General features: G+C 35.4%; 1 protein-coding gene across 1 annotated transcript in view; it reads left to right on the forward strand.

The window, feature by feature from the left end:
- Positions 1-16,041, forward strand: part of Tex11 (testis expressed 11) — a 277,507-nt gene that overhangs the window by 37,428 nt on the left and 224,038 nt on the right. Inside the window, exon 7 of the mRNA XM_075957716.1 lies at positions 8,524-8,604. Coding sequence (XP_075813831.1) covers positions 8,524-8,604 — 81 coding nt within the window. The remainder of the gene's footprint in view (positions 1-8,523; positions 8,605-16,041) is intronic.

Raw genomic sequence — 16,041 nt, forward strand, 5'->3', positions numbered from 1 at the left:
GCCCTGCCCGGCTAGCTTATGCCCCAAAATAATTACACAGACACTGTATTCATTTAAACACTGCTCTGGCCCATTTCTAATCATCTGTGTAGCGCCCCTAGGTGCGCTTACCGGGAAGATTCTAGCCTAAGTCCATCCTGGGTCGGAGCTGGGGCATGGTGTGCATCTTCCCTGGAGCAGGTAGCATGGCGTCTCTCCTGCATCTGCTCCGGACTGGAGAGCTGTGGAGTCTGAGCTCACTTCCTCTTCCTCCCGGCATTCTGTTCTGTTTACTCCACCCACCTAAGGGTGGGCCTATCCAATGGGCCTGACAGTTTCTTTATTGCTTAACCAATGAAATCAACAGATTGATATATGACACTCCCACATCACATATATACCTATAATATACACATATGCTCACTCACATACCCCCATTACATATACAGTAATAATATACACATATGCTCACTCACATACCCCATTACATATACAGTAATAATATACACATATGCTCACTCACATACCCCATTACATATATACTAATAATATACACATATGCTCACTCACATACCCCCATTACATATATACTAATAATATACACATATGCTCACTCACATACCCCATTACATATATACTAATAATATACACATATGCTCACTCACATACCCCCTTTACATATATACTAATAATATACACATATGCTCACTCACATACCCCCATTACATATATACTAATAATATACACATATGCTCACTCACATACCCCACTACATATACAGTAATAATATACACATATGCTCACTCACATACCCCCATTACATGTACAGTAATAATATACACATATGCTCACTCACATACCCCCATTACATATACAGTCATAATATACACATATGCTCACTCACATACCCCCATTACATATATACTAATAATATACACATATGCTCACTCACATACCCCCATTACATATACAGTAATAATATACACATATGCTCACTCACATACCCCCATTACATATACAGTAATAATATACACATATGCTCACTCACATACCCCCATTACATATATACTAATAATATACACATATGCTCACTCACATACCCCCATTACCTATATACTAATAATATATACATATGCTCACTCACATACCCCCATTACATATACAGTAATAATATACACATATGCTCACTCACATACCCCCATTACATATACAGTAATAATATACACATATGCTCACTCACATACCCCCATTACATATATACTAATAATATACACATATGCTCACATACCCCCATTACATATACAGTAATAATATACACATATGCTCACTCACATACCCCCACTACATATACAGTAATAATATACACATATGCTCACTCACATACCCCCACTACATATACAGTCATAATATACACATATGCTCACTCACATACCCCCATTACATATATACTAATAATATACACATATGCTCACTCACATACCCCCATTACATATATACTAATAACAGACACATATGCTCACTCACATTCCCCCATTACATATACAGTCATAATATACACATATGCTCACTCACATACCCCCATTACATATATACTAATAATATACACATATGCTCACTCACATACCCCCATTACATATACAGTCATAATATACACATATGCTCACTCACATACCCCATTACATATATACTAATAATATACACATATGCTCACTCACATACCCCCATTACATATATACTAATAACAAACACATATGCTCACTCACATTCCCCCATTACATATACAGTCATAATATACACATATGCTCACTCACATACCCCCATTACATATATACTAATAATATACACATATGCTCACTCACATACCCCCATTACATATATACTAATAATATACACATATGCTCACTCACATACCCCATTACATATATACTAATAATATACACATATGCTCACTCACATACCCCCATTACATATATACTAATAATATACACATATGCTCACTCACATACCCCCATTACATATATACTAATAATATACACATATGCTCACTCACATGCCCCCATTACATATATACTAATAATATACACATATGCTCACTCACATACCGCATTACATATACAGTAATAATATACACATATGCTCACTCACATACCCCATTACATATACAGTAATTATATACACACATGCTCACTCACATAACCCATTACATATACAGTAATAATATACACATATGCTCATTCACATACCCCCATTACATATATACTAATAATATACACATATGCTCACTCACATACCCCCATTACATATACTAATAATATACACATATGCTCACTCACGTACCCCACTACATATACAGTCATAATATACACATATGCTCACTCACATACCCCCATTACATATATACTAATAATATACACATATGCTCACTCACATCACCCCATTAAATATATACTAATAATATACACATATGCTCACTCATATACCACCATTACATATATACTAATAATATACACATATGCTCACTCACATACCCCATTACATATACAGTCATAATATACACATATGCTCACTCACATACCCCATTACATATACAGTAATAATATACACATATGCTCACTGACATACCCCCATTACATATACAGTAATAACAAACACATATGCTCACTCACATACTCCCCATTACATATATACTAATAATATACACATATGCTCACTCACGTACCCCACTACATATACAGTCATAATATACACATATGCTCACTCACATACCCCCATTACATATATACTAATAATATACACATATGCTCACTCACATACCCCCATTACATATATACTAATAATATACACATATGCTCACTCACATACCCCCATTACATATATACTAATAATATACACATATGCTCACTCACATACCCCATTACATATACAGTAATAATATACGCATATGCTCACTCACATACCCCCATTACATATACAGTCATAATATACACATATGCTCACTCACATACCCCATTACATATATACTAATAATATACACATATGCTCACTCACGTACCCCCACTACATATACAGTAATAATATACACATATGCTCACTCACATACCCCATTACATATACAGTAATTATATACACACATGCTCACTCACATACCCCATTACATATACAGTAATAATATACACATATGCTCATTCACATACCCCCATTACATATATACTAATAATATACACATATGCTCACTCACATACCCCCATTACATATACTAATAATATACACATATGCTCACTCATGTACCCCACTACATATACAGTCATAATATACACATATGCTCACTCACATACCCCCATTACATATATACTAATAATATACACATATGCTCACTCACATACCCCCATTACATATATACTAATAATATACAATATGCTCACTCACATACCACCATTACATATATACTAATAATATACACATATGCTCACTCACATACCCCCATTACATATACAGTCATAATATACACATATGCTCACTAACATACCCCCATTACATATATACTAATAATATACACATATGCTCACTCACATACCCCCATTACATATATACCTATAATATACACATATGCTCACTCACATACCTTATTACATATATACTAATAATATACACATATGCACACTCACATACCCCCATTACATATATACTAATAATATACACATATGCTCACTCACATACCCCCATTACATATACAGTCATAATATACACATATGCTCACTCACATACCCCCATTACATATATACTAATAATATACACATATGCTCACTCACATACCCCCATTACATATATACTAATAACAAACATATATGCTCACTCACATTCCCCCATTACATATACAGTCATAATATACACATATGCTCACTCACATACCCCCATTACATATATACTAATAATATACACATATGCTCACTCACATACCCCATTACATATATACTAATAATATACACATATGCTCACTCACATACCCCCATTACATATATACTAATAATATACACATATGCTCACTCACATACCCCCATTAATATATACTAATAATATACACATATGCTCACTCACATGCCCCCATTACATATACAGTAATAATATACACATATGCTCACTCACATACCCCCATTACATATACAGTAATAATATACACTTATGCTCACTCACATACCCCATTACATATATACTAATAATATATACATATGCTCACTCACATACCCCCATTACATATATACTAATAATATACACATATGCTCACTCACATACCCCCATTACATATACAGTAATAATATACACATATGCTCACTCACATACCTCATTACATATACAGTAATTATATACACTTATGCTCACTCACATACCCCATTACATATATACTAATAATATATACATATGCTCACTCACATACCCCCATTACATATATACTAATAATATACACATATGCTCACTCACATACCCCCATTACAAAAATACTAATAATATACACATATGCTCACTCACATACCCCCATTACACATACAGTAATAATATACACATATGCTCACTCACATTCCCCCATTACATATACAGTCATAATATACACATATGCTCACTCACATACCCCCATTACATATATACTAATAATATACACATATGCTCACTCACATACCCCCATTACATATATACTAATAATATACACATATGCTCACTCACATACCCCATTACATATATACTAATAATATACACATATGCTCACTCACATACCCCCATTACATATATACTAATAATATACACATATGCTCACTCACATACCCCCATTACATATATACTAATAATATACACATATGCTCACTCACATGCCCCCATTACATATATACTAATAATATACACATATGCTCACTCACATACCGCATTACATATACAGTAATAATATACACATATGCTCACTCACATACCCCATTACATATACAGTAATTATATACACACATGCTCACTCACATAACCCATTACATATACAGTAATAATATACACATATGCTCATTCACATACCCCCATTACATATATACTAATAATATACACATATGCTCACTCACATACCCCCATTACATATACTAATAATATACACATATGCTCACTCACGTACCCCACTACATATACAGTCATAATATACACATATGCTCACTCACATACCCCCATTACATATATACTAATAATATACACATATGCTCACTCACATCACCCCATTAAATATATACTAATAATATACACATATGCTCACTCATATACCACCATTACATATATACTAATAATATACACATATGCTCACTCACATACCCCATTACATATACAGTCATAATATACACATATGCTCACTCACATACCCCATTACATATACAGTAATAATATACACATATGCTCACTGACATACCCCCATTACATATACAGTAATAACAAACACATATGCTCACTCACATACTCCCCATTACATATATACTAATAATATACACATATGCTCACTCACGTACCCCACTACATATACAGTCATAATATACACATATGCTCACTCACATACCCCCATTACATATATACTAATAATATACACATATGCTCACTCACATACCCCCATTACATATATACTAATAATATACACATATGCTCACTCACATACCCCCATTACATATATACTAATAATATACACATATGCTCACTCACATACCCCATTACATATACAGTAATAATATACGCATATGCTCACTCACATACCCCCATTACATATACAGTCATAATATACACATATGCTCACTCACATACCCCATTACATATATACTAATAATATACACATATGCTCACTCACGTACCCCCACTACATATACAGTAATAATATACACATATGCTCACTCACATACCCCATTACATATACAGTAATTATATACACACATGCTCACTCACATACCCCATTACATATACAGTAATAATATACACATATGCTCATTCACATACCCCCATTACATATATACTAATAATATACACATATGCTCACTCACATACCCCCATTACATATACTAATAATATACACATATGCTCACTCATGTACCCCACTACATATACAGTCATAATATACACATATGCTCACTCACATACCCCCATTACATATATACTAATAATATACACATATGCTCACTCACATACCCCCATTACATATATACTAATAATATACAATATGCTCACTCACATACCACCATTACATATATACTAATAATATACACATATGCTCACTCACATACCCCCATTACATATACAGTCATAATATACACATATGCTCACTAACATACCCCCATTACATATATACTAATAATATACACATATGCTCACTCACATACCCCCATTACATATATACCTATAATATACACATATGCTCACTCACATACCTTATTACATATATACTAATAATATACACATATGCACACTCACATACCCCCATTACATATATACTAATAATATACACATATGCTCACTCACATACCCCCATTACATATACAGTCATAATATACACATATGCTCACTCACATACCCCCATTACATATATACTAATAATATACACATATGCTCACTCACATACCCCCATTACATATATACTAATAACAAACATATATGCTCACTCACATTCCCCCATTACATATACAGTCATAATATACACATATGCTCACTCACATACCCCCATTACATATATACTAATAATATACACATATGCTCACTCACATACCCCATTACATATATACTAATAATATACACATATGCTCACTCACATACCCCCATTACATATATACTAATAATATACACATATGCTCACTCACATACCCCCATTAATATATACTAATAATATACACATATGCTCACTCACATGCCCCCATTACATATACAGTAATAATATACACATATGCTCACTCACATACCCCCATTACATATACAGTAATAATATACACTTATGCTCACTCACATACCCCATTACATATATACTAATAATATATACATATGCTCACTCACATACCCCCATTACATATATACTAATAATATACACATATGCTCACTCACATACCCCCATTACATATACAGTAATAATATACACATATGCTCACTCACATACCTCATTACATATACAGTAATTATATACACTTATGCTCACTCACATACCCCATTACATATATACTAATAATATATACATATGCTCACTCACATACCCCCATTACATATATACTAATAATATACACATATGCTCACTCACATACCCCCATTACAAAAATACTAATAATATACACATATGCTCACTCACATACCCCCATTACACATACAGTAATAATATACACATATGCTCACTCACATTCCCCCAGTACACATACACTAACAATAAAATGTAAATTAGAAAAGGAAAATTAATGTGATCAGATGCAAATGTAGAGTGATGAACAGTTAATTGGTGGTTACTATGTGAATTGCTGCTCTGTGCCCTAGTGATAAAAATCAATCAGTAAGTTTAATATGTAGTACCTGCCTTATGAAAACTTAAGCTTTGCGGAGAATACAAATTCATAGACAGATACATTGCAGCAGGGTAATGCTTTAAAGGTGGAAATTACATAGTACAACAAAAAATATGAGTAGATGACAATATGTGATAATTAAGACTGTGGTGAAGCTGGCGGTATAGCTCAGTGGTAGAACACTTGCCCAGAATGCATGATGCCCTGGGATTGAAGGAAAAGATTGTGAATTTTTCTCAGAAGGAAAGGAACGTAAAACATGCTTTTTAAATTGTAAAAATTACAGGATAAAAATGTACCTCAGGCAAGAAGTCAATCTTGGGGAGGGGTAGGATAGGTCGGAGGATATGTCCTGTTATGGAAGACCAGAAATCACACAATGTTCAACCTTTGTGGGAAACGTATTAAGTATATCAAAAAAGAAAAATTAATTTTGACTGACTGTCACTTAGTATTGATAGCTATAACATTCTTATCTGCTGATCAGCAAAGAGGGTCCAATTAGCAGTATAAATTTATTCTGGATCCATTTTGTGTAATTTACTGTATTTAGATTGATTGTATTGTTGTCTATTGTATAATGATCACTCGCATTTAATCCTTGTGTAACAATAGGTATAATCTATTGTTGAGCAACAGTTCAAATCCAACCTTAGAGCTCTTCTAAATCTAAGAATCTTGATCCATTAGGATAATGTATAATACTTTATTGATTTGTCAGAATATGATTTCAGAGAAGTTTCTTTATCATTGCTATATGCTGTATAGGAAAATGTAACTTTTCTCTGAATTCTTGACACTGATGGAAGTTTTGCTTGTCAAAAATGTTCTTCTCTTCTTTCCTGCTCCCTTCCTCTCTTTTCCCCACCCCTTCTCTTTCTTCTGTTTTAGTTAATTAAACCTAGACCATATTAGAAGTGTTCTATCACTGAGCAATATTCTCAACTTCAGTGTGAGACAATTATCTTTCCATTTAACCAATTGTTGATGTCCTCTTTCTTAGGCTGTTGCTCAAGGGGATTTCAGGAAAGCATCTCTGTGCGCATTACGTTGTAAAGATATGCTGATGAGGCTGCCTGAAATGGTGAGCGAATGTTCTGCCCTGATTCTCCGACAGTTTGGAAATATGCTGTATCAAGTCCACAAAGAGTTATCACTGCTGCCTGGAACCTTTTGGAGACTCTGTTTGAGATCATTTCTACGTTTTTAGCTGATCTTTAAAACAATTTGCTTCCCTTGTTCTTTATGAGAAAGGGCATTTCAAAAGGTGACACCAGTTCATAGATTTCTTTGCTTATCCTTTTATTGTCAAATCATTTTGATAACATTTTGTACTATATAATCAAAGAAGAAAAATGAGGGTTTATTTCCCTGCTGATGAGGTTGAATGTAGTTAATGGTGTCACTGTCCTAGTATTTTTCTCCACCAGGATTTGGAGCTATGAGAGATTCAATAGGATAAAGACTGCTTTCTTTACTGGAGCTCATCAAAATTTCCAAATATAGCCTTTTGCTTTTCTTCTTTTTTCTTTCTCGCCCTGCTTTCTCCCACTGAGCAGCTTTTCCTTCGTTGTTTATGCCTGCTTCAGGCTTTACTCTTTCGGAGGGATTAATGACAGAGATATAGTTGGATGTTAGGGAGAATGTGTTAAAGGTTATATAAATTGTACCTGTGAGATTGTTAATTTCCCTTAAATATTTTCTTTAATGTAGAACTGAATTTATATATTTGTACATTGCATATAATATACCAGGTACTCGGTTAAGTTTTAATATTTTATATTAACAAAAGTTACAAAAATAGTATAAACAACTCACATATCTTTTATCCTGAGAGTTCAGATTCAACTTTTCCAGCTATGCCCTATATAGAAAAAAGATTTAATCTATGATTATAGTCTCTAGGCTACTCCTCTCTGGAATAATTCTTCATCTTGCTTTGACATTAATGACCTTGACAACTTTTAGTCTGTGACTTGATCTTGAATTTGGTGTCGTGTAATCAGAGAAGAGACACTATGTTCATGTTTTCCTATTGGGTTGCATACAGTGTTGCTTCTGCTAATTTTGATCAGCTATGTTGATAGCTCTGGTATTATTCTTTTGTGTGGGGAGACTTTAGGTGTCCTAGGTTTATTGTATTTCAAATATGAATTCTAAGATTCCCCTTTCTATTTCTTTGAAATGAAATGAAATTGGAGTCTATTCTGTGAATAGGAATGGAATCTTGATGTTGGGATTGCATTGAATCTGTATATCACCTTTGGTAGTATAGCCATTTTCACAATATCAATTCTTCTGATTTATTAGCCTGGGGAATGTTTCCATTTTTGTTATCTTCTTCAATTTCTTTCTTTAGTGTTTTAAAGTTACTGTAGAGGTCTTTCAGTCCTCGTTGAAGTTTACTATAAGGTACCATTTTACTTTATTTTTGAAGCAATTGTAAGGCTATTTTCCTGATTTCTTTCTCAGCATATTAGCTATTTTTGTATAGGAAGGCTACTGATTTTTGTATCTTGTCGCTTTGCTGAAAGTACTTATCAGTTATAGGATTTTTCTGGTGGTGTCTAGAGTCTCTTAGGTATAGAATCATCTCATCTGCAAATAAAAACAGTTTGACCTCTTCCTTTCTTATTTCTTTCTCTTTTATTTCTTTGTCCTGTCTTAATGCTCTAGTTAGTGCACCAAGCATTATATCAAGTAAGAGTAGATTCAGTGGGCACCCGCCTATTCTTGCTATTAGTGGAAATGCTTTGAGTTTACCCTTAAAGGTTTTTAGAACCCTTAAAGATTTTTTTAAATTTTTTAAAAAATTTAAATTGGACCTCGTGTTACAGGCCTATAATCCTAGCTATTTAGGGGACTGAGGCAGAAGGATTACAAGTTCAAGGCCAACTATGGAAACTTAGTGAGATACTGTCTCAAAATAAAAAGTAAAAGGGAATTGGGAATAAAGCTCAGCTGGAGAACACTCATCTAGCATACACTTTAATCAATAAACTGAAAGATAAAAGGATGTAGATGTCTTTCAATATTTGTTTACTATCCAGCAACTTTTCTGAACTTTTGCTATTATTTTTGTGGTTTTTGAGATAATGTCTGTTTTAGTCCAGAGTTGCCTTGAACTTCTGGTTCTCCTATCTCTACCTCCTGGGATCTGGTATGTGTATTTAAGTCCAGTTATGTAGTATTGGGGACTGAACCCAGGGCTTTGTGTGTGGTATGCAAGCACTCTAGTAAATGAGTGATATCTCTAGCCCTCTTGTTAATATTAATAATTGCATAGTCTCTTGGATTGTTTACATTTGCATGGGTTTTACTGTCCCTTTTGACCCTGTTGCTGTCTTTCAGATTATAAACTACTAGAACACAGAAAGTTGTTTTTAATATTCTTTGTAAAGTAAGTGGATATTGAGTTGTATGTCCAACACCATGAAAGGAGATAAGTAGTACTAGGGCAAGGAGAACTAACTTGTGCAGTGTTAGATGTGGTAAAGGGAAACAAAACAAGGAGAGGACCAAATTAGAGTACCCAGCATGATATGTAACAGAGTAGTTAGGACTTTGTCAGGATAAAGTTACTAATAAATGGCTATAAGTTCAGAATTGAGTTTGTGTTTTATTTGGGAGTTCTATAGTGATAGAACTGTATTAGTAGAGTTGTACTTTTAATTCTAAAGGTTAGTGCAATTATTTAGAGTGTGTAGTTTTTGGTGGGCTTACAGCTTAGCTAAAGGACCTGAAAATACAATGTAGGAAATCTACAATGAGAGGAAATGATAGGATAAAGGTTGGAGATGAGTTAATAAAACTAACAGTTCAATTAATATTAATTAATGAATTCAACCTATTCTTTTTCTTTGCCTGAGACATCCTTCCTGTGTCTCATTGAAAGGGATTTGCAGCAGTGTCAAGAACCAGCTTCTACAAAAATACCCCTTGCCAGGATAGGGGTGTGAGGATTTAAATATAGTAAAGAATACAAAGACACACTTAAAATTTTTAAAAAAAACAGAAACATATACGATAGTACCAGGAGGGAGTTCCAGTGAGTACTGAAATCACCCGCATTTAATTTCCAATTGCTTAAAATGCCCCTGTCCCCAAAAGGTAGGAGTAAGACAAAAAGATGCATTAACAAGATATAAGAAAATGAAGAGACCAATTGAAGGTCGTGGGCTGTGTCTGTAAAGGTTCTATTGCTAGAACAAAACAAGTCATGCCCACACACTAGACCAAAACATTCTGTAGACAAACCACTCCCTGGGTGGAATCCAAAGCTATATCCTTAAAGGAACTGGAACTTGGTTAGATCCTAAGACTTTTGTCTATTCCTGAAATACAAGGTCTAGGTATTAGCTACACCTGGTGACAATAACCTTGAGAGAGAGAGAGAGAGAGAGAGAGAGAGAGAGAGAGAGAGAGAGAGAGAGAGAGAGAGAGAGAGAGAAAGAGAGCAGAACTGTCTGTTATAAATCTAGGTGGGATTTCTAACACCTAGGTAGAAACACAATAACTTTGAAAGAATAGAGGTAAGTTCCAACTCTCTGACCTTTGGTCAACGTGCAAATAGGCTCAAAATTTTGGGCCTCCACACAGCAGAAAACAATGCTTTATTATTTAGAGGCAGAGAGAAAAATATCTAGAAAGTTGGATATATACAAATACATTTATATCTTAGAATTCTACAAAAAACAATTATTGAAATAGTTTAGGGTTAGAGAAAGCTCACTAAGAGTACAAGGCACGTTTCTTAAAGTTAGTCAATCAGCACTTGATTTTTTAAATATAATAATTCAATAAGGTGTAAAATGAATAATTTATTATTTCTTTAATATAATTGAAAAATATAAAAATTCATTATCTGTTAATGTTTAAAAGATAATAAAATCACTGGGCAGTGGTGCCGCATGCCTTTAATCTCAACACTCGGGAGATAGTGACAGGCTGTGAGTTTGAGGTCAGGCTGGTCTACAGAGTGAGTTCCAGGACAGCCAGGGCTGTTGCACAGAGAAACCCTGTCTTGGAAAACCAATAATAATAATAATAGTAAAGTCAAGAGAAAAATACACTAAGAATGTGAGACAGAAAAAATAATGATTGGCCTAGGGAGATGGTTCAGCAGGTAACGTGCTTGCTGCATAGAAATGAGGACCATGAGTTTGTATTCCCATTACCAACGTAAAGGCCTGGTTTGAGGGCACACATTTGTAATCCTGACATTTGGTGTTATGAGTTTGTTGACACAGGTGTATCCCTAGAGATAAGCAGATCTGAGACTACTCCCAGCTAGCCTAGCAAATTGGTGAACTCCAGGTTCAGTGCAATACCCTGTATCAAAATAGTAAAATGGAAAGTAAGTGATAAAGAGACCCAGTGCCAGGCTCTGGCCACCATGTGTGTGCCTGTGCATGAATACATATACCACAGCACATATATACATACATACAGATATGATAAGGCAAGAAAGGGAAGGGGAAACTTGCACGAGTTATTCATCTAATTAAAATAAAAGGCCTCATATCAAACACAAAGGTTGGTAGATAAGATAATCTTAATTAAATTGGGGCCACCATCTATATAGTCTCATCTTAGCATTGCAAAGTAGTAGTATGAAGTCATCATTTCTGGGCCAGTGGCTGGAAATTCCTAGAGCTTTATTAATTCCTTTTCTGTGTGACCAGTATGTTGTAGACTTGCATATCTATTTTCTTTGTGTTATTTTTGCTATAGTGTGTTTGCTGGCAAAGTATGATGTGTTCATAAATGCATGTAATCCTAGCTCCAAAGAAAATTGCTGGGGCTTGCTGGCTTTCAACCTAGTTGAAGAGATCTAGCCTCAAAAAGGAATGAATTAAGAGTGATAGTAGAGTACATCTCATGCCCTTGCTCTGTCTCTGTCCATGTGCACATGTGGGCCCGCCCTCATATACATGTGTATACACATACACATAGATACTCACAAGCAAATAAATATATCCTCTTAAAAAACAAACTATGCGGTTAAGAATGATTGCCTAGCATGCAGAAAGTTGTGGGTTTCATCTTAGCATCACATAAACCAGACATGGCGCTGCATATCTATGGTCTCAACAGTAGAGAAGTGGGGGCAGGGAGATCAAAAATTTACGATCACCTCTGACTATCCAATGAACTTGAGACCCTTTGTTATATATATAAATTATGACCTAAAGAGGTAAAGCAGGCATTCTAACCAACTAAATAATCCTTTCTTTGTGTCATTATACTTCTTAACCAGAATGAATATGTTTTACCTTTCTGTCTACTGTCATTTATACTCTGTTAAGTATTCATTTGATGTTTGTAGTATTTGAAATAATTCATTATCTTTTAAAAATAGTGAATGTTTAAAGTTAGCATACAAGACAATGGGTTTTGTTATAGAATTTTTATATATGTCATTGTGGGATGTTTTATTTTTAAATTAACATACAAAGGACAGGTTTTTCTTTTTTCTTTTTTTTTTTAAAAAAAGAAAATAAACTATCTTTTTACATTTTACATACCAATCCCAGTTCCCACTTCCTCCCCTCTAGGCTGAGCAAGGTATCCATCAAAAGAGAATGGGTTCCCAAAAAGCCAGTACAAGCAGTAAGGATAAATCCTGGTGCCACTGCCAGTGGCCCTGCAGTCTGCCCCAGCCATACAACTGTCACCCACATTCAGAGGGTCTAGTTTGGTCCTATACTGGTTTCTTCTCTGTCTGGCCAGAGCTCCCATTAGCTCAGGTAAACTGTTTCAGTGGGTGTCCCCATCATGGTCTTGACCTCTTTGCTCATATTCTCATTTCTCCCATTCTTCAACTGGACTTTGGGTGCTCTGTTGCGGGTTTCTGCCTCTGTTTCCATCAGTTGCTGGATGAAGGTTCTATGGTGACATTTAAGATATTCATCAATCTGACTATAGGACAAGGCCAATTCAGGGACCCTCTCCTCTATCGCTTAGGGTCTTATCTGGGGTCATCCTTATAGGGGAATTTCTCTAGTGCCAAGTTTCTTGTTAGTCCCATAATGGTTCTCTCAATCAAAATATCTCTTTCCTTGCTGTCATCTCTGTCCTTCTTTCATCTTGACTATCCCATTCCCTCAAGTTCTCCCCCCTCCCCTTCTCCCCTCTTTGTAATGATTGTTCTGTTAAGAGACAAGTCACGCCCACTCCCTCCCCCATCCACTGAGACAGGCTGATCTTTAGCTTCCAGCCTGAGCTCTCTCTTTTTTCATCTTCCTCTCAGAGAAGCAGCTTCTGCCTCTCTCCCCACTTCTCCCCTTCCCCAGCTCTGTCTCTCTTCTCTCTCCTCTCTCTTCTTCCTTCTCTCTCTCCCTTCTCTCTCTCCCTTCTCTCTCTCCCTTCTCTCTCTCTCTCTCTCTCTCTCTCTCTCTCTCTCTCTCTCCTTTTCTCTTCCCCTCCATAACCCCATGAATAAACATCGCACCTCACTCTGCATGGTGTGCCTATTCATGTCTCTGTCTCTTGCCTGCCCACCATGTGTCTCCCTGCCTGGGACCAGCCATTGCTTGGGGACCAGCAGCCGTCTCTGCCTGGCACTGGCTGCTCTCAGGGCCCGCTGCCTGCTACCACATGGCCCGCTACCACCGCTTGGGGACCTACAGCATTTCTGCTGCCTGTTGCCACCAGGGATTCTGCAGCATTTTTAATTTTTCCATTACACTCTTCCTCCCCTTCCTTCTTCCCCCATCCCCATGCTCCCATTTTTTTCAGGCGATCTTGTCTATTTTTCCTTTCCAGGTGGACCTATGTATGTTTTTCTTAGGGTTCACCTTGTTACTTAGCTTCTCTAGGATCATGGACTATGGGCTCATCATTTTTTGCTTTACAGCTAGTATCCTCTTATGAGTGAGTATATACCATATATGTCTATCTGGGTATGGGTTACTACACTCAAATGTTTTTTTCTAATTTCATCTATTTGCATACAAATTTCAAGATGTCATATTTTTTAACCCCTGAGTAGTACTCCATTGTGTAAATGTACCACATTTTCTTTATCCATTCTTTGGATGAGGGACATCTCGGTTGTTTTCAGGTTCTGACTATTACAAATAATGCTGCTATGAATACAGTTGAGCTAATGTCCTTCTGCATCCTTTCGGTATATGCCCAAGAGTGGTATTGCTGGGACTTGAGGTATATTGATTCCCATTTTTCTGAACAACTGCCATACTCCACATCCTCTGCAGCATAAGCTATCATTGGTGTTTTTGATCTTAGCCATTCTGATAGGTGTAGGATGGTATCTCAGAGTCAGTTTACTTTGCATGTCCCTGATGACTAAGGATATTGAGCAATTCATTAAGTGTCTTTCAGCCATTTGAAATTCTTCTGTTGAGAATTCTCTGTTTATATCTGTACCCCATTTTTTTGATTGGATTATTTGGTAATTTGATGTCTAGTTTCTTGAGTTCTTTATATATATTGGGTACTTTGGTGACTTATTTAACCAGGAAACACAGGCTATTAAGGTCTTAATTTCTATGTTTCA

This window comes from Microtus pennsylvanicus, chromosome X, assembly GCF_037038515.1.
Source record: "Microtus pennsylvanicus isolate mMicPen1 chromosome X, mMicPen1.hap1, whole genome shotgun sequence".
NCBI lineage: Eukaryota > Metazoa > Chordata > Mammalia > Rodentia > Cricetidae > Microtus > Microtus pennsylvanicus.